General features: G+C 41.0%; 1 protein-coding gene across 7 annotated transcripts in view; it reads right to left on the reverse strand.

The window, feature by feature from the left end:
- Positions 1-8,706: 8,706 nt before the first annotated feature.
- LOC148404303 (teneurin-3) overlaps positions 8,707-19,914 on the reverse strand; it is a 195,334-nt gene continuing 184,126 nt past the window's right edge. For all 7 annotated transcript variants that reach the window (XM_088378495.1, XM_088378486.1, XM_088378479.1 and 4 more), the window contains 5 exons: positions 17,260-17,495; positions 15,493-15,789; positions 12,245-13,856; positions 11,887-12,017; positions 8,707-9,708 (listed from right to left, as the gene is read on the reverse strand). In XM_088378495.1, the coding sequence (XP_088234621.1) occupies positions 8,956-9,708; positions 11,887-12,017; positions 12,245-13,856; positions 15,493-15,789; positions 17,260-17,495 (3,029 nt within the window). In that variant the 3' untranslated portion in view covers positions 8,707-8,955. The remainder of the gene's footprint in view (positions 9,709-11,886; positions 12,018-12,244; positions 13,857-15,492; positions 15,790-17,259; positions 17,496-19,914) is intronic.

The following is a 19,914-nucleotide window of genomic DNA, read 5'->3' on the forward strand; positions in this document are numbered from 1 at the left end:
CCGTAGAGATAGGGTGAGAAACTTGTATATCTGCGAGGGAAAAAGGGAAAAAAATAAGGCAGTTTTTCTCTCGGTTTTAAAGTTTTAACAAATCTTATAGAACAAAGTATTGTAAAACTGACAAATGTCTGCCAGTGATTTTATTTTTGTTTATTTGATGAGGGCAGTGTAGATCAGTGAACATTTTTGTCGATGCACTAGAATGAACAAGGGGGCTATGTTGTGTATTTAAGGTAAGGACACAACGACACGTGACTCGGTCAGAGCTGGGTTCGAATTGCCGACCCTCCAGTTTTTGAACAACCCGCTCGACTGCCTGAGCCACGGCTGCCACAAAAACATTAATATATTTATTGTTGTATGCATTAACTTGACCATTTATAATTTGTTTCTCAACAAACAAAAATAAAAAAAATATTGCAAATGATTAGAAATCACCCTCACAATGTTTGATATGATCTTTGTAGATACATAACATAATAAAATAAATATAATAAACCACTCGGACATGTGCATAATAGTTCGTTGACTGCACCTTTGCAAATTTTATTCTGTGTACATATTTGCTTAATTAAATCTGCCACCTGTTGTCTAAACTTGACACGACTTTGCATAGCACCAGTTTCTTCCATTAGAAAACTCACAAATAAGGCTAAAATTACTAAACTTTGTACTCTCATCGACTTTTATTATGAGTCACAGGAGCCATGAAAAATGCCAAGCTCTATCTGTCGTCAAGTCTTTTTGGGTGGACTGTAAATATTTGCTGTCTGGTTAATATTATGTTCTACCCGATCAACAACAACATCGCGTGTCTCATGGTGCTCTGTTTGGGTGTAGTCTTGAATTTTTTATTGTCACATGTACTGGTTCTTGTCATGGTAGTAGTAATTGTAGTAGTATTTTTTAGGCTTTGTTTATATCCTAAACCGATCGGACGTCTAAATTGTAACAGGTGGGACCATTATTTTTACTGAACTTCTTTGTTTCACTTGCATGGTGCTTCAAATGTTTTTCTCACTGTTGAAGGTTCACTGGCATCATTAAAACTCCATCTATGCCGAATCATTAGCACGCTTGTTTTTCCCTCCATGGCCCCTCATGAGGAGTTCGGCCATCAGCCGCTTTGAGCTGCTGCTATGTTCTCGGAAACATCACAGGCGCGATAACGAGAAGCTATTTCTGAACGGGGACAAGTGCGACGAGAATGTGTAATCCTTGCCCGGCCTCTTGTGAGGCCAGATGATAACGCCAGATAGGCGGCACGTGTCCCACTTGTGAGGTCTCAGCCAGACATTCGCTTAACCGTACTGTCACGTATGCATGCACTCTGACCTTGTTTTCAGCAAATACACTGCAACATGCTGACACGCTAGGTCACTGGGTGGCTTGCTTTCCTGGGAATCGAACAAAGGCTCGGAGAAGATAAAAAAAAGAAAAGTTTTCTCCAACACGATTTGATTTAGTCTTCCTGCAAGATGTTGTTTTCTCCAAATTCCAAATTTTTCTGAATAAAAAAACTCCCCCCACCCCAAAAAAAATTACACTGCCAAATACAAATTTAGATCGGCCACTATCGATCAACTACCCTCCAGATGATTGTTTTTTAAAATCAATTTTTTCAGAATATTATCACCAGACAAGACTTTACATTAAGACGAAGGACATAAACTACAGTATGTGTAGAATAAAGATGAGGACTTTTTTTTTAGAGTGCATTTTTGTCCAGGAAGTTGATTATTTTTCTTAAAAATGTTCGTAATTGTCTACAAAAAGCTATATTTCTATTCAAAGTATTCCATTCTTGTTGAGTTCTTAAAATATATCATTTTTTCTCAGTGATAAAGAAAATTTAGAAAAAGAGTTATTCTCTCAGGATAGGTATTTGGCTTCCTCTGAAAACAAGCCCAAACATGTTTTTGTAAATTAATAATTAAAAAACATGTTGCTAGACTATTTTCAAAAGATTACATATATTGTAAGAGAATAAGTTGTTTTTAGAAGTCGACAAAACTATTTTAAATTAAATATAGACACTGAAAAGGGAGCAACAGCAATGTCTAAATATTCTATATTAATTCTATATTAATTTATACAAACATAGTTGCTCCATTAGAGAACAAACACGGCACACACAGCTTGGTAACTTTTCCATTACACATAAGGCAGAGCTCATTAACGTCATGACACATTGATACAAAACATTTACCGTATTTTCCGGACTATAAGTCGCTCCGGAGTATAAGTCGCACCAGCAATAAAATGCCCCAAAAAGTGAAAAAAAAACATATATAAGTCGTTCCGGAGTATAAGTCGCATTTTGGGGGGCAATTTATTCGACAAAATCCCACACCAAAAACAGTCATGAACGTGCAACAACAGACTAAACGATAGCAACAACAGGCTAAACGATAGGTATGCTAACGTGACAAACACGAACAAAGAGCTGAGAACGGGCCTGATGTAACATATAGAGTGATTAAGGACAACTATTACATGAATAACATGTTTATAAAACCAGTGGTGTCACTCCAATTCATTAAATCCATCGATCGTTCTTTGTCAACAATGGCTGCGCGCGGCTGAGGGCACTTCAAAATATTCCACAGGCTCATATAATGATAAACTATATTTCAAATAACTATAATATAAGCAATAATATTATCAAACCATCCGTGCACTTTAAATCCATTAAATCCATCGATCAAATTCCTCGTCTTTTGTCAACATCGCCGCGCGTGCGCCCTGACGTCAGCCTCGTCTTTATTCCACAGATCTAGTATATAACTATATTGTAGCGTTAACAAAGTACAAGGATAGACGTGGGTTTGGTAAACGGCTCTTTATTCCACAAAACAAACTTCCAAGCGTGTGGCGGCGTGGACTTCCAGACACGAGAGCTCCATGGCAGCGGACCGGGCGTGCGTAATGGCCATGTCCGAGCCCCATGCACCGTTCGCGGACAGCCACTCGGCCGAGCGCCGGCCCCCGACTCAGTAGAGTAGGACCGGGCGTGCGTAAAAGCCATAATAGTTTTTCAAACCTTCTATGTCACTCCAAATCCTTAATTCCTTTAAACTTTTTGTCCTCCGTGTCACTTAGAAATGATCACCGCTGACGATGCCGGTAGTCCTTACGTGGGTCGCGCCGCGCGGTGCCACTGACGTCACTTGAAATAGTAATCCATTGGTACATCACGGTTCTCCAAACTTTCTTTCTGCTGCTCGATTACTGTTTTCAGCTGCATATTTTACAACTTGAAGTTTGTAACTTGCAAAATATGACTTTCTTTTTGGTGCCATTTTTCTTAAACCCACCCAGTTGATGAGTCACGGCCAACGGTGAAATTTAAAGCGCCCTCATCCAGTTTTGTCTGAAAATATATATTTTTTCAGATGTAGTTTTTTGTTTTGTTTATTTGGTTGTTTTATCAAAGACAAAGTCTGCTTTATTGTCAATTTTTTTTTCATATACCAAGACACACAAAGAGATTGAAATTACGTTCCCACTATCCCTCGGTGAGATAGCACACATATGCATACAAGCAACACAAAAAAACCCAAGAAGGCATAAACAATGAATAAATAAGAGTGTTGAATAAATGATAAATAAACAAATAATAATAAATAATAATAATAAATATAAGAGGAGCAAACAGACAGTGGACTTGGATATGGTGCTTTAAAGTGTTAATTGCTTTATTTGATGTTTTCTCTATTTTTTATGTTTTTAATATGTTCAAGATAAAGATATAAAAGCATGTTAAGTGATCAACTATACTAAAAATAACATGGGAAGTGGTCAACTATACTTTTAAGTGATGTCTTAATGATCAAGTAAAAATTTGTGAAAAAAAAACCATATAAGTCGCTCCTGAGTATAAGTCGCCGCCCCACCCAAACTATGAAAAAAAACGCGACTTATAGTCCGGAAATTACGGTAGTAGATAACGAGACATTCTTATGAGGATATGTTTTCCTTCTTTTCCCCTCCCTTTTCTTCCGTTCCGCATTCCTGCTCGCGGAGAGTATAAAACCTGATCTGGAGTCTGACGTTGTTGTTTTCACCTGCTGAAGTGTATTGTGTACTTACTGACTGCTGTGAGACAACCCAAGATCTTGCAAATAAAGAACCAACTATTATTCCACATCTTTGTTTTCCTTGCTGTACAACGGACGTCTTGAACAAAACGCAACAACCCCTTTCCGTTATATGCCATCAAAAGCTGCGCTGAAGCTTTGAAGCAAAAACACAAAGATTGTGTGGATGGGAAATTGAAAAATGTAAACAAAAATCAATGTTCATGGATTTAAGTTTAAATGTTCGTATGTAGCAATGCATGTACGTTCATAGGGTTGTTTGGCTTCTGTAGTTTATTTCTGCTCTTTTTTTCATTTATTGGCTTCACGAATGAGCTTTTGTGTTCTTCATCATCAGGTCATCAGCTCAGCGTGATTGCACTTTCCCACTCAATTTACCTGGTTATCATCCATGCACATGTAGGGACGACGTACAGTATGTAACCCGTGCTGGGGTGAGATACGATGTGTAGGGAGGCTCTTGTGATGTTGCGCGGCCTTTGAAGTTGCGTCTGTTTCGGCCAAGGCCTGGCGGTCCCGGCGGTCCAACGCCCCCGCTGCGCCGCTGTGGTCTCAGCGTGAGGCTGCATCTGGAACTCTGGCTTAGTCATTCTCTTTGATGCCTTCTCATTTAACCTGAAGGGGCTGGGAGGGGAGCCAGGGGGGGGTCTCTGACTACTTGCCAATCAACCCGCTGCAATATGCAAAGCGATTAAAGTTCACTAGTCAAGTCGAAGTGCAGTATGGTGGAGGGACCTCTGATGTGGATCATTTTTGACTCTCAGTTGACTTTCAAGTTGTTTGACTTTGAAAACATAATACTGGTACATTTGTTCCATGCGCAAAGATTACCGTAAAACCCTTAACTGTATCTACATGGTATACAGTTTGTTCGTCTATGTTCTACAAGTACCTTTATGTGATTGTATCCTGTATATGTAAGTTGGTAGTTAAATAGGTAAATGTGTTTTATGTAAGTTTATTGAGGCCACATCGTTTTTGTATCTACAGGATGTGTATTTGGTATCTAATTTCACGTGTATGTACGTAGGTATATTTCTCCTTATCACTACTACCCTGCTGTGACGGCATCAGGAAAAAAAATAATACCATTGCAGTTGTTGACTGAGTCAAAAGTGAGTGACTGTAATGATTCTTTGAGCCTTTAGAGGGTACCAGAGGGGCATAGAACTGAAGGGACGATGGGGGGGTTGGAAATACCTTGGTTTACTTCCATGCAATGAAATACAGTAAGACTAAGACAAAGAGGCAGCAGGTGTGCAAAGTTAAAAAGCGTTTTGAAAAGGATGAAAAACTGACGACTGTTCTGTTAGAAATGTTCTTTGAAGTGTGATATGAAAGAGAAGTGTGTCAGTCTTCTTTATATCAAGTCAGTACATGTTCACTTTGAAAGGCTTGATGTTGAGGCGCACGAGGGGGAAAAAAATAGCCCTTTTTGAGCAATTATACGTGAAAGTCCATCCATCCCGTTTCTTGATTTGCTTTTTTTCCTCTTAAAACTAAATAATGTCTTTATATTCACAATAATTTCTGGAAAAATCGGATGTACTGGGGCGGCTCGTGGCACACTGATTAGCACGCCCGCCTCACAGTTAGGAGGGTGCGGGTTCGATTCTACCTCCGACCCTCCCTGTGTGGAGTTTGCATGTTCTTCCTGTGCCCGCGTGGGTTTTCTCCAGGCACACTGGTCTCCTCCCACATCCCAAAAACATGCTTGGTAGGCCCATTGAGCAATCCAAATTGCCCCTAGGTGTGAGTGCGAGTGTGGATGGTTGTTCGTCTCTGTGTGCCCTGCGATTGGCTGGCAACCAGTTCAGGGTGTCCCCCGCCTACTGCCCGATGACTGCTGGGATAGGCTCCAGCACGCCCGCGACCCCCGTGGGGACAAAGCAGTACAGATAATGGATGGATGGATGGATTATATTGAGGATTGAGGACAGCTCCATGAAATGAAGCCACTTTCCCATTTTATTCCACATTTGTGGGAATGTCAAACAAATGTAAACAGGTTGTATGTGGAGCAATATGCAAATAAACTGTCCAAAATCCATCTGTACTTTATTAGTTATGTATAAACACAAACATAAATTACTGATAGCTTCATCATTTACAAAAAGCGGGCTCCCGTAGGGTGCCCAAGGAGTCCAATCGCGTCTCTTTTTCACCTCACACACAATGAACATTTTCTATTTAAACATGGAAACATTTTTCCCCAAAGCATCAAACACATGTTGAAGTTTACAAGTGCTAAATTTCATATACATTTTTTTTTCAAAACAAACATTTGCTTTGCTGATTTATGTCATAATGTGCCCCTTCCCCTAGCACGAGTGCACACAATGTAAACATTTCCTGGTCGTACAATAACTGCAGTGAAGCCGGATGTTGTGAAAACTAACAACAAGGAAAATTAAAGTAAAACATCATTAAAGGCGCAAGCTCACACCACAGGCAAAAAAAGCGTCACAATTTAGCATCGCCCATCTGCTAGGCTATCGGCTTCCAAATGGGGCTCATTTGAGCTGAATACAGAGTATAACACCTCAAATTGGCGATTATCTGTTAAATTCTGGCCAAGGGTCCTTGAGACATTTGCGTGCATACCATTATGGTGGATGTAGCCACATAATTTTGTGTTGATTAGTAAAATCGGTGCAGTGCAGTTCTTTTAGTATAAAGTCTGGAATTTGCCCCAAATATCTGATTCAAACCAGAATGGTCAAGTTGCTTTTTAATCATGATTTTGGTCCTTGTGACCTTTAGTGCATATTGTCCTTTTTTTCCCCAAGCGTTTTGAGAATCCTCAAATAGATCATCTTTGCCCAAAATGGCTGACTTCCGATTAATTTTGGCCATGGGTCATTGGGCATAGAACACCTTATAATTTAGAACGTCCACCAAATTTCATGTGTGTAAAATTGTTGTCTGGGGCTGATCCCCCCAATTTTCCAGGGGGCTCCAGTGAGTGAGTGCAGTGTTGGGATTTTCACCAGAATTTGCCATAATAGGAGTTATCAGGTATGTTTTTTTTGGATCTCAACCTAAAAAGTTATCCGTTCATTCAATCATAGAGTCATTCATTCAATAACAACTAAAGAGCAATTCTGAGAGGGCCTACGCACCACCACCTGGTGCTCGGGCCCTAAAAAATAAGCTCGTTCTCCCTTCAGCATTGCTCCACTTGAGAGTCCAGAAGGCTTTTTGTGCTACAGAGGATGTGACCTGTAATCGCCCGTGTTAAGGCTCAGTGACATAAATAGTCCCCCTACCGACTCACAATGCACAGCATTGCGTTCATCTTTTCTTTTCTATATTATTTTTAATTTCATTTTATATTATATCATTTGATTGTTTGCAAAACTCGGCAACATACACCTACTCACAAAAAGTTAGGGACGTTGGGATGTGTGAAAATCTTTTTTTTTCTTTTCTGGATCAGCACAATGCACCATATGATGTTTCTTTTTTTGGTAACCCTTGATGCTTACTACTTTTCAGGATAACCCATACTCACTCGACTTAACCAATTAGCGCTAGAAAATGACAAACACGATGCACTATATACCTCGATATCAGAGGTGTCAAACTCCAGTCCTCGGGGGTTGCAATCCTATATGTTTTACAAGTTTCCCTTGTTAAACACGCCTGATTCAAATGATCAGTTCATCCTCACATTTTGCAGGAGCCTGATGATTGGTCTGATAATATATAGTATATATATATATATGTATATATATATATACACATACATACATACATACATACACACACACACACACACACACACACACACACACACACACACACACACACACACACACACACACACACACACACACGCACGCACACACACGCACGCACGCACACACACACAGTCGCATGCAAATGTTTGGGCACCCCTGATCATTTTCAATTTTTTCCTTTAGAAATCATTGGTTGTTCAGATCAACAATTTCAGTTAAATATAACATATAGCAGACAAAAACAGTGATATTTGAGAAGTGAAATAAAGTTCATATGATTTAAAGAAAGTGTGCAATCATTACCTAAACAAAAGTAGGCAGGTGTATAATTTTGGGCACCCCAACAGAAAAACAACATCAATATTTAGTAGATCCTCCGTTTGCAGAAATAACAGCCTCTAAACACTTCCTATAGCTTCCAATGAGAGTCTGGATTCTTCTTGACAAAATTGGCAAACACATCAGCAAACTGACAGCTGAAATCTCGGAGTTACTTTTTGTATCCTTCCCCTAAACGACAACGTTTAACAATCTTTGTTTTCAGGTCATTTGTCAGTTGTTTTGACGCTCCCATGTTGCCACTCTTCAGTGAAGATGCAAAGAGGAGAACAACTTGCAACTGGCTACCTTAAATACCTGTAACTGGAGATGTTTTGTAAAGAAGAATGGTCAAAATACCTTCAACCAGAATCCAGACTCTCATTGGAAGCTATAGGAAGCGTTTAGAGGCTGTTATTGTTGCAGAAGGAGGATTTTTCTGTTGGGGTGCCCAAATTTAAGCACCTGCCAACTTTTGTTCAAGTAATGATTGCACAGTTTCCGTAAATCCCCTAAACTTCATTTCACTTCTCAAATATCACTATGTTTGTCTGCTACATGATATATTTAACTGAAATTGCTGATCTGAACAACCAATGATTTATAAAGGAAAATCATGATAATGATCAGGGGTGCCCAAACTTTTGCATATGACTATGGAATACATGGCTCGAGATAAACAGGGGTTGACTGGTAGATTTTAAGTCTATCCCAAAATTTTTTCAGCTAAAATTTAAATATCCCTAAATTTTTGTGAGTTGTGTGAAACACGAACAGTTACAACTAACGTTCTGTTACCTCTTCCCGATTTCGTTTTGCCTTAGGAAATGGATGTTGTCTGCGCTGTCTGCCAACTCGGGGTACTGCTCCGCGGAGAGGGCGTAGTAGCCGTCGTAGCCGAGGACCTTGCCGCTGCTCAGCAGCTGCCGCTTCTCACCCTCTGTCCATGGCCGACCGCCCTCTTCGCCGTCACGCAGCCGCCTTTGCTCCCGCGCCCAGGCACCTGCCAAGGCACGCTGGCGAGCCAGTTCAGCCACACGGGCCTTCTCCTCGTCCACGGTGGCGCCGTAGCGCACGTGCAGCACCAGGGCTCCGGCACGCACTTCTACATCGGCAAAGCGGCGCGTTCGCCCGTCCATGACAGTAGTGGACTGTGACACACTTACATTGACGCCATTCTCCAGAGTCTTGTGGCCGCTGGTCAGGTGCAAGGCGGCCAGGTCGGCGTCGGGTAGTCCTGGCTTGACGAAGTGGTGCGTATCCCGGCCCTCCACGGTGAAGTGGAGCTCTTCCAGGTAGAAAGCATTGTTGAGGATGCCTGCCACCTTGATGCAGTCTTCGCCCGCCATGTTGAGAGTGTGCGCATGCACGCTGCCCTTGTAGATGGCAAACATGACGGCGCGCCCAACTGGGGACGCTGCTGCAGAGAACCACAGCCAAGGTTTCTCGCCACGACGGCCTCGCCGCAGGTGAACCTCAGGCAGACGCTCAAAGGACAGAAGTGAGTCAGCCTGGCGGGTGACTTCGCGCTGCACTCCAGAGATGGACTGCAAAGGACAGCGCAAACAAAATGATAATATGCATTTTAAAAACACTTTGCCCCATTTTTTCTCTTTTCTTGTTTTGTTTTGGAATACACTTAGGGAATTGACTTCTTTTCTCTGAGAAATATGATAAAATGTCCTTATGTCTTTTTAAGAAAGACTTTTAAGAAAATGACATTTCCAAAAATGACATTTCTCAAAAAGTGTTTTAAAATAGCTGATCTTCCCCCAAAAATAAAGCTCATAATTTTAAAAAAAAGTAGAAAGGTATTTTTTCTCGAAAATACAAGATGAAAAAGAAAAGATTCACTTTAGAGTTGGACTTTTCCAGAGTTTGAGTTTTCTAGATGACAAAAAATCACTTTTTTAGTAACAGTATGTCTTGAAAAAAACTTTCTTTCTTACAATATAAATAGTAAAATTAAGCTTATTTCTCACATGATTCTCCTTGTCTTTTTGTAATAATAATGATAATAATAATAATAATAATAATAATAATAATAATAATAATAATAATAAACAAACAAACAACAACAACTCGATAAAGAAGTGACTGGGTTTCCAACAAATACTTTACGAGAGAAATAGAACTGGACAAATAAAAATCAAAGTACAAAATTATTAAGCGCATTTTCATTTAAATTCAGATGTTATTTTTTTATGTAAATTATAATTTTCCTTCAGGTAAAAATTTATTCAAAAGAAACATTTTATTATCATGGCAAGAAGGACTACAACTTTTTTCTCTTGCTTTCACTGTTACATTTTTTGGCAAAAAAATAAAATAAATCAAGCTTCTTGAAAAAATCCGCAATGGAAAATGACTGACATTGAGGAATGTAGTGAGCTCGAGGCTTTTTAACTCTGCAGCAAAATGCACACAATTTTTTGGTTTAAAAAAAAAAAAATCAACTTCTTGAAAAAATTATAACTCTGCGATGGAAAATGACAGACATTGAGGAATGCAGTGAGCTGTAGGCTTTTTAATTTTGCTGCAAAATGAAAACAACACCCCCCCTGAACACTTCCTAGAATCTTACCCAAGTAACCTAACACTAAAAAAAAGATAATTTTTTAACAAAACACACTGCATGTTACAATGCCAGACACCAGTGAGAAGAAGTATTCAACCGTTGAAACTACACCATTTGCATTATTATGCAAATAAGACCCAATTCAAATTCTAATCTTTTAGAAATGCCTAAAAGCAGCTTCATAATACACTTGTGAAAAGTAAGAAAATAAAGTTTTATCGCTTCAGTCTGGACTCCTATGAAACGTGACACCAGAAGGAAAAATGTATATTTGTCAAGAGCATGAAGTTGAGAAAAAAAAAACGTTTATCGAAATATATAATTTTCTACGAAAAGTCTCTCGATTATGTAATTGAAGCAGTCATTTTCTAACCCAAGATAGGCTATCAGAGGACCATAATGTTGCCTGCAGTGTATAACAGTGATCCCGAAACTTTTTTTTGCATAGCCTTTACAAGTCGCAATGGGAATAAACATAAATTTATTTTTTGCCTAAGCAAGTATGACGTTCTCAAGGCACTTAACATTTGTTGACGAATCAGTTTTGAAGGCTTTTTACTCATTGGAGAACAGCTTGACGCATACTGTGCAGAGCATATTTTGAATGTGGGAATCACCTGTCGCAATAAAGTATAGGTTTCCACATATTATATATGAAATGCTCCCTTTTTTTTCATCTTGGACATATGCCTTTGGGTTGAATCCTCACTGGGCCTTTTTCCTGTTGCAAAGAAACTTTCCAAATACATCTGTATTTTTCACTAATTCTGGTAGGTTATTGGGGTTTAATAGTAGTATTATACAACCAAGATAACAAGCAAATTGACATGCGTCAAATGTCACTTGTAGACTAATGTAACAGGGAGAATCAAGTCACTTTAAAATAAAATATTTTTCAGCCTCGGATAAATAAACAGTAAAATTATACAGTAATATTTTTCTTTTTTCATATGTGCAGACTGCCAAGTCCTTGTCCAAAGTGGGTTGCAGCCTGATGTCTGAGAACCACTGGTGTAGAGGCTCTCAGTAAGTTTTAAAAAATAATTGACTATTACCACAGACTTTCATAAAAATAAAAACGACATTCTACAATTTTTTCGTCTGCCTTTGATAATAATTGCCTTTAACAAATTTAAACTGGACCCACCGGCAAATCGTCCCACAGTTGACTTTTCCTCAGCTCATACGACGGCATGCTCAGGTCGAACTTGGGCACAGGAAATCCGGGAATGGTGTTGTGCAGGTGAAAGCCAAAAGTCACCAGCCAACTGTTCACGTCTGTGCAACAAAAGATAAAATATAAAATGAAGAAAAATAAAAAAAATAATAAGACAGAATCTTCTCATCTTTCAAAGAATTCTACTGAGAAGGCTAAGACAGGTAGTAATTTTCCCCATTATTTCTTGACATTTTTCAGACAACAAAATAGAAGTGCAGTCAGAGTAACCATTAGGCACAACCATAATCATCTCGTAACAGCTTCTTTGACTGCACCAAAATCTCACCTGCGACATATTCTCTCACTTCGTGGACTTTGCTAATGGGGTTGTTATTTCGGAACATGTAAAGGTTAAAAGGCGCCGGCTCCTTGCCGACATCCCTCAGGGTGGAAACATCTGGCACGGTCCACCTGCCGGACATAATGTCGTAGTCCCGTTCCCCAAAGTGTAGAAGCTTGGTGAGTGGGTCGTATAGACCCCCATGGAAGCCAAGCACCATCTGAAAATCTGGGTTGGAGTCGAAGTAGACTTCGCCGTAGGCCGTGTACTGCAGCTGTTTGACCAGAAGGCCGTTGCTGGTGAAGACAGCAAGAGGGGTTCCGGTGTTGTCGCAGGCGATGTAGAACTCCTCGCCGCTGCTGATCTCCATGGCAAACAGGTGTCCTTGCAGGTCATAGTACAGTGAGGTGATCTCTGAGCTGGAGTGGTTGTACACGTGGGTAATCCGGGCTGGGTAGCTTAAATCGGCATAAAAGTACTGCAAATGCTGGCCCAGGCTGGTCTTGGAGGACACCCTTCGACTGAGCCCATCGTAGCGGTACTGAATAGTCCACCCGCTGCTTTTGCTGTACACCCGGACCAGGAGTCCTTTAGAGTTGTACTCGAAGATTTCGGCACCCCTCTGGCGGAGGAAACCATCTTCATCCATGCGGTACTGGATGTCTCCAAGACGGGTGATGCGGTCCCTGAGGTCATAGCGTAAAGGGAGGAGTCTTGCGCTGTTCCCAGCATTGAGAAGGTGCAGGTTCCCATTGAGGTCATACGTGTAGCGCCAGGTAACCTTCTCATTCAGGTAGACAGTCTGCAGCTGGCCATCCACATCGTACTCGTAGCCATACTTGGTGGTGTTAGCGAACGGTCCGATCTTGATCTCACGTCGTGTGACACGGCCTGCGTCGTCGTACTGGAATGTGATCCAATACATGAGAGAGCGGAAAATCTCATACTGGATCTCCTTTATGCGCCCGTGGGCGTCGAAGTGCTTGGTGTAAGTCATCACTGCCGTGGAGATAATCTGGTTGATGTCGTAGTAAATGACACCGAACTTGCCAAACTGCTCCACCTTGCCGGATATGTCGTCGAACTGGTAGAGGTCGATGGGCAGAGGCGTCTCGTTGATAACTCCCTGTACGCTGGTGACACGCAGGCTGTTGTCGTAGGTGTAGTCAAAGCGAGCATTGACCATGCCATCCTCACTGAAGCGAAAGATCTGCCGGTCTACTAAGGGTCCCACCTGCCGGTAACGGATGGAGCATATGAAGCCATCGCTCTGCAGGTTGACTGTCTTCAGGACGCCCGCAGTTTCATCATAGGTGAAGCTGACCCGCGTGCTGTCATAAAGGATTTCCGACAGCTTGTTCTGACGCCGGTAGCGGTACAGCACACGTCGGCCGGTGCCAAAGTGAGACACCCTTAGCAGGAGGCCGTCCTCGCTGTAGTCCACAGCCACCGAGGCGTTGCTCTCTGGAGGGTGGTAGAGGTTGCGGTAGTAGCCCACCGAGCGCACTGTCTGCATGGTGTAGCGGGCCACGCTTGGCATGGTGATGCCCGATAGGCGGTCCAGTGAGTCAAAGTCGAAGATGTATTGACGCTGACTGTGGAGTAGAAGGACCATGGACTGCAGAATGAAAAAGAGCAAATCGATTTGTGTTGTTAGTTTTTTCCCTACTTTTGATTGTCAATAAAAAAAAAATTAAAAAGTGACTGATTGCTCTCCTGTTTACTTTAAATCTATCAAAAATGCCAATTTTACTTTAAGTGAAGAGTGCCCTAACTAACACGTTTTTCACTTTATGGGCCGTTATGTGTGGCAAAATTCGAGGTGTGGCCTTCAGACATGCCGCATATTGACTGAAGTAAAATAAAAATTGAGCAATTAAAGTACCATAATGCCCTTGCTTGTGGGAAAATACAGCCGTAATTGCGATGCACTTTTAGTCATTTATTGATTAGGTTAAACAGTTTAAAACACAAACAAAATGCAAGGAGCTGCTGTAGCCACAACTCGTGCCTAGATACTTACAGACTACCACGCGCCAGCTCCTGACATCACTTAATAGGCTACACCCTTTAAAGGTTCAGTAATTACTGCATACTATATTAGACTTTTATTGTGTAAATGTATAAAGCAGTGCTATCTTTTTATTTAAAAGTCCACAACTAAAAACATTCCAATTCCACTTCCTGCTAATTTAGTGGGCAAGGAGGGTGACTTAAAAAGAGCATCCAGTGACAAGGTACAGTCCCATGTCTAACGTCATTCCGAACTCTGTCGCTTCAGATGTGAGGAATCTAAAAAGCTTTATCAATAACCACACAGTAATGAAGTCTGCCACATTGTTATGGTGTTGGTACAGCTAGTAAAGGTAAATACACAGTGGATTCGCATTTGTTGTTGTGGTGTTTTATCTATTTGGCCCCCTGAGGGGTCCGTAAAAATTATGGACTTGTATGAACCGATCTGCAGCGGAAAATGTAATACTTTATTTTATATGTTGGAAACTTAAAAGATTCGTCTGCACTAATGTAAAAATCTATTTGTCTTTGTATTATTTTAGACAGCCAATGTATCAAACATAAGTTTATACGTGTTACCATGGCATCTAATATATTGTGATCTTAAAACAAATTCTGTGTGCAGAGACTTCGCAGCTCATTAATAAAAGATGCCCAGCGCGACTGTCCCCGCAGCTGTATCCACATAGTAGATATAAAACAGCTCTTTAAAGCAGAGCTTAGGATACATTTTCATTTGGCTGCCTTAGCTGACCCTGCAGAAAACACAAGCTGTCTACTTTGGGTGAAATGATTATGCAAGCGCACATACAGATGTTTATGCAGATGCAATCCAGCTTGAAAGATTATGTAAAAATAATCATTTGCATTGAAGCGGGGCAATTACTGAGGCTTATTTTAGGGATAACCTTGCTTTATGACACACTATCCCTCATGACTGACTCCCGAGCTTTGTCTTATTACAAGGCCTTAAGTTCCACTGAGCAACATGTACTTTGGCTGTTTATCATGAGTAGACTCATTGAGAAGACTTAAGAAGCTCTGCTGAAAACACACAGCAACTCTGCCATTTTGGCTTGACAAGGCCTTTTTAGGGTCACTCATCAAGAAGCCATGCCTGAAAACACAGCGACTGCAAGTTTTTGAATTTTTTTTATTGCTACCAAAGTGGAACCACGGATAAAGGTGTTTAAACATTAGGCCTTGGTATATACGTATGATAAGCTTCTCTCACTTACCTGCTCTAGGTAAGTGTAGCTCCATATCTTCCCATCAGCAAACACCCGAGACACCAAGCGTCCCTGGGTGTCGTACCCTAGCTTCTCTGTTGTAGGACCTCTCTGCAGAGTGCTAATCTGCCCACTGCTGGTACGACTCACGTTGACTGGCAGCAGCTTACTGCTGGGCACCCACAGCACGGGGTGCCCAGCCGTGTCATATATGATCTTTAGCAGAAACTTTCTGTGGTCGTCGTAAATCTTCTCTGTCCTTAGGGTGCGGTCGTAGTCAACGGAGAGGATGTTGCGTCCATTCACCTGTGACAGTGACCAGAGTAGAATCCGTAGAGTTGGATTTGGACATACATTTGATGTACATGTGTGTAGACTCCAGTGTTAGGAGTAACTCACGTATGTGTAAGTCATGAGCAGAGCTGGGAGTAAAGCTCTACATTTACTCCGTTACTTCATCCAAGTAACTTTTGGGATCAATTATACTTGCCAGAATAGTTCTGATGCAACAATTATTGGAGCCCAGCTTTCAAAGTAAACATGGTGAAACGGCGTTTTGCTGTTATGATGCACATGTAATAATCCCTTCCTCCTTCCCTCATACTGTGCAAACTGTTGACTGGAACTCATCTATTTGAGAGTGATGTGAAGTTTACATCCAGCAACACATCCTCCAAAAAGATTCTTTACGTTCAAAAAGACAAATTTAATATAAATTTTAAAAATAAAAACTTTGCAGAACATCGTTTTGGAGGCTCACATCATACAACCACTCATATGAGCATGACAGTCACAAGGCTAGACAAAGAACCCCCAAAATAACTGAATTCATCAAACTAAATGACTACCCTTTCTCTGTAGTGGTTTCCGCCCTCTGCACTCTCACTGGGAACTTGCTATAGGGTATGACGTAGTTGCAAATATATCACAACAGACATCGCCCTGTCAGAGCTCTGCCAGAAAGTATGATCAAAAGGGTTGTCATCCTCTCAAAATTTGCTCCTCTTTAGTACAAAGAATCTTAAAGATGTCACAACAGAAATTATTCAATTTCTATTGCCCTCCATACAAAAAATATAGATTCTCCTCGTGCCCTCCATACAAAAAATATAGATTCTCTTCATGTTTAAATCGAAATAAGACATTTTGAAAATATCTGCTTTTATTTACGAAACCAATGATCACATTTTTGGGCTATTTTCTGGGATCTTACAGAGCAAATTAGTTACTGTGTATTGTCAGTACTGACATTTTGAATTAATGCTCTATTTTTTAATGGCATGTACATTATTATTACTTTGTATTTGGACTCTGATCAATCAAATAACATTCAATAAATTAATTGCAGCTTTAAAATAAATCAAAACATTTATAGCTAATCCATGTGAAGGGTATTGGAATCGGTATTGTCAGATCTCACTAATGTGATGGATTTTGGAATCAGAAGAATAAAACTGATTGGAGCACCCCTACTTGCATCCAACAGTTTCTGAGCCCTTTCCATGATACTTGCTTCATGAGCTGGCCTCTGCACTCAGCATCATACTATATTGGTGGGCTGCCTGGATTGTGCGCACTACACAAAATAATAAAAAAAAAAATCTAATCAAAAGGCACACTATTTTAAGTGTGTAAATGCAGATTTTTAAAATGTAAACAATTCATCAAGTTCTGTAGCATAAGCTGAGGTGCAATAAAAATTGGTCTTAGCTTTCAGGTCCTAAAATTGTTGACTTAAGTCTAATTTGACTTAACCTCTGGTTGGAGCAAACATACCCTTAGCTTGCGTCCGAACACGATGACCTTGCCTCTGGCTTGCTCTTTGCGGTAGCGCCACTCCACCAGGTTCTGCCCGCTCTCGCCTGGCAAGCTCATGTTGCGCCTGGCCACTGTTGGGTTGGCGGCTCCCGCCAGAATATGAGGCTCGGTCTGGTAGTGTGTGTCCATCCCATTGGCGTATGTGACCCGCAGTGAGTTGTCGAAGCCCACTTGGTAGCTGCTTTTGCACTGGTCTGGAGAGCAAGAATACATTGATGCAGGACACAATGAAAGATGTAGGGGCTCAGTTTTGTCTTTAAGAATACTTGGACAATTATCCGAAGTGCATAAACTGGTCGCGAGTCAACAACTAAGACTACATCCACCTCAAGGTCACTATTGGAGTGTTCAATAACCAAGACTCCATCCACCTATTTTCTGTACTGCTTTTCCTCATTGTGTTCACGGGTAAGCTCGAAGCCCGGCATAACCCGACGTCCTGGAGTGGCTGCCAGACCCTGGCTCTTTGTTTTTACTGAAAGGTTAGGAGAAAGTATTACTATGTATAATCAAGATAGTGGGTGGGGGAGAAAGGACATTTTTGAGGTGTGGCACTATGTATTTTTACTATTAAAATATAAAATTTCAACCAAACACGTTTTACATTTCAGGTGTCACGGGATTCCATTTAGGTATGTTTGAGCACACCCCACAATGGGCTAGCCTAGAAACAACAATGTTTGGAACCACCTTAAAGACACAGAGTGAGCCTGTTACCTCTCAGTAAGAATCAAATGGCCGGACCTCGGTGAGACTATACTCATATAGAATTGGAAACGTGAGTGATGCAAGATACACCATCTGGCCATTAAGCAGCGGGACGCTGTTTAATACGTGGCTGATGTGTAGGGTGACAACCCAATCCAGCCCACTGAGCGACTCATCGGTTAAACTGGCATCTGTCTGTGATGACACATGACTGCAGATCGCTCTGGTGACCCTTCACACTCAGTGACAAATAACTCATATTTGTAGAGGGTGGGGCAGCAGTGGCTGCAGGAGATGTTGGTGGTGATGCGAACTACGTCTTGGACTGGTCTCCAATACTCACTGCAGGTTGCACCATGCACTATGTTGGCTACTCGGACTGCCAAGATTAATCAAAGACCAAGTACAATGATGAATAATTTAATAGTTGACATTGTTTATTTATTTTTTGTTTTACTCTTGAAACTGCATCGTCTTCCACTTGTCCTGCTGACTGTCTGCCTGTCTGTGCCACACAGACAGTGTAGTGGTAATCCGGGTCATCCGTGATTTAGATAGAAGCACTGTGGCGTGTGCGAAAGTTAGTGCCCATTTCACCAAAACCACTTCACGCAACACAAACCTGCCTTCCATGGCAGGACAGCTGTGACAGAAAAGAAAGTCACGTTGTGGCTGATACGTGGTTCCATTTCTGGCATAGGGAGAGTAGTGTCTGATAGCACACACTAATAGCCTAGTCTAATAGCTTACCACACACATGCTGCTGTGTGTTTGACGTAATGTTGTAAAATGATGTAATAATAGCATGCTCTCTCTCTCTCTCTCGCTCTCTCATTTCACAATTTGAGAATAGAGTGCTGCATTTGAGAACTCGGAAACAGGCGCACTCAATGTAACAGAATTTGACATGTGTCACATGCCCTTGATAGCAACACACAGCAATAACCACACATAACCCAGTTTGTTACAATATACAACTTGACAATGATAAATAATGTGTTCTTTTCAGTCTTTAAATATTCCTATTATGTACTTCAGGTCCATTTTCATTCAAGTATATATACATGCTAATTAATCAAAGCAAAATGTTTTGGCTGAATAAAGGTTACATAATAAAAAAACAATCCGAATGTTGTTCTTGGTTTAGTTTTTTCCTTTACTACAGTGCCTTACCTAATTTTACTGACATTTCACACACTTCCACCGAAATGTTTTTGTCTAAGAAGCAATAAAGGTTTCTAAGTATTTATGTTTGCATTTATACATAGTTTCATAGCATTAATAGTACAACAATGCATAGCAAACCCATGTTTTTGTTTCCATTTTGTGTACATGATGCATGTACTTGACAGCTAAAAATCTGAAAGCCTCTGGACCACAGGGGTCTGTGGACCACAGCAATCTCTAGCATTCTGTTCAAAACATGTCCCCAAAACCAAGTGATTTCAAACTAAAGAACCACTGGAAACTGAACCACAGTCCAAGATAGACCAAGACTCCATCTATCCATTTCCTACCACTTATCCTCTTCAGGGATGTAGGGGTCGATCCTAGCTGACTTTGAGCGAGAGGACTGGTCTATAACCAAGACTCAACCATCTTTTCCTACTGTTTATTTTGGTCAATTTCACAATTCTGACTTTCAGCAAGATGCAGGATATTATCTGGACTGGCTCCAACGAAGATTCCATCCATTTGTTTACCATTTATCGTGTTAATGTTGGACTCCAAGCTGACTGAGTGAACAACAGGGTCCACGCTGGACTGGTTGCAACTCAATAACCAATACTTAACCCATCCTGTCAGTCCAGCTCACTAGCTCACTTTAGGAGAGAGGTCGGCACGAGGCGAACTAAACCCTGGACTGGTCACCAGTCAGTAGCCATGACACTTCTTTGCAACATG

The sequence above is a fragment of the Syngnathus floridae genome, chromosome 1, assembly GCF_059516105.1.
Source record: "Syngnathus floridae isolate MCC-2025c chromosome 1, RoL_Sflo_1.0, whole genome shotgun sequence".
NCBI classification, from domain to species: domain Eukaryota; kingdom Metazoa; phylum Chordata; class Actinopteri; order Syngnathiformes; family Syngnathidae; genus Syngnathus; species Syngnathus floridae.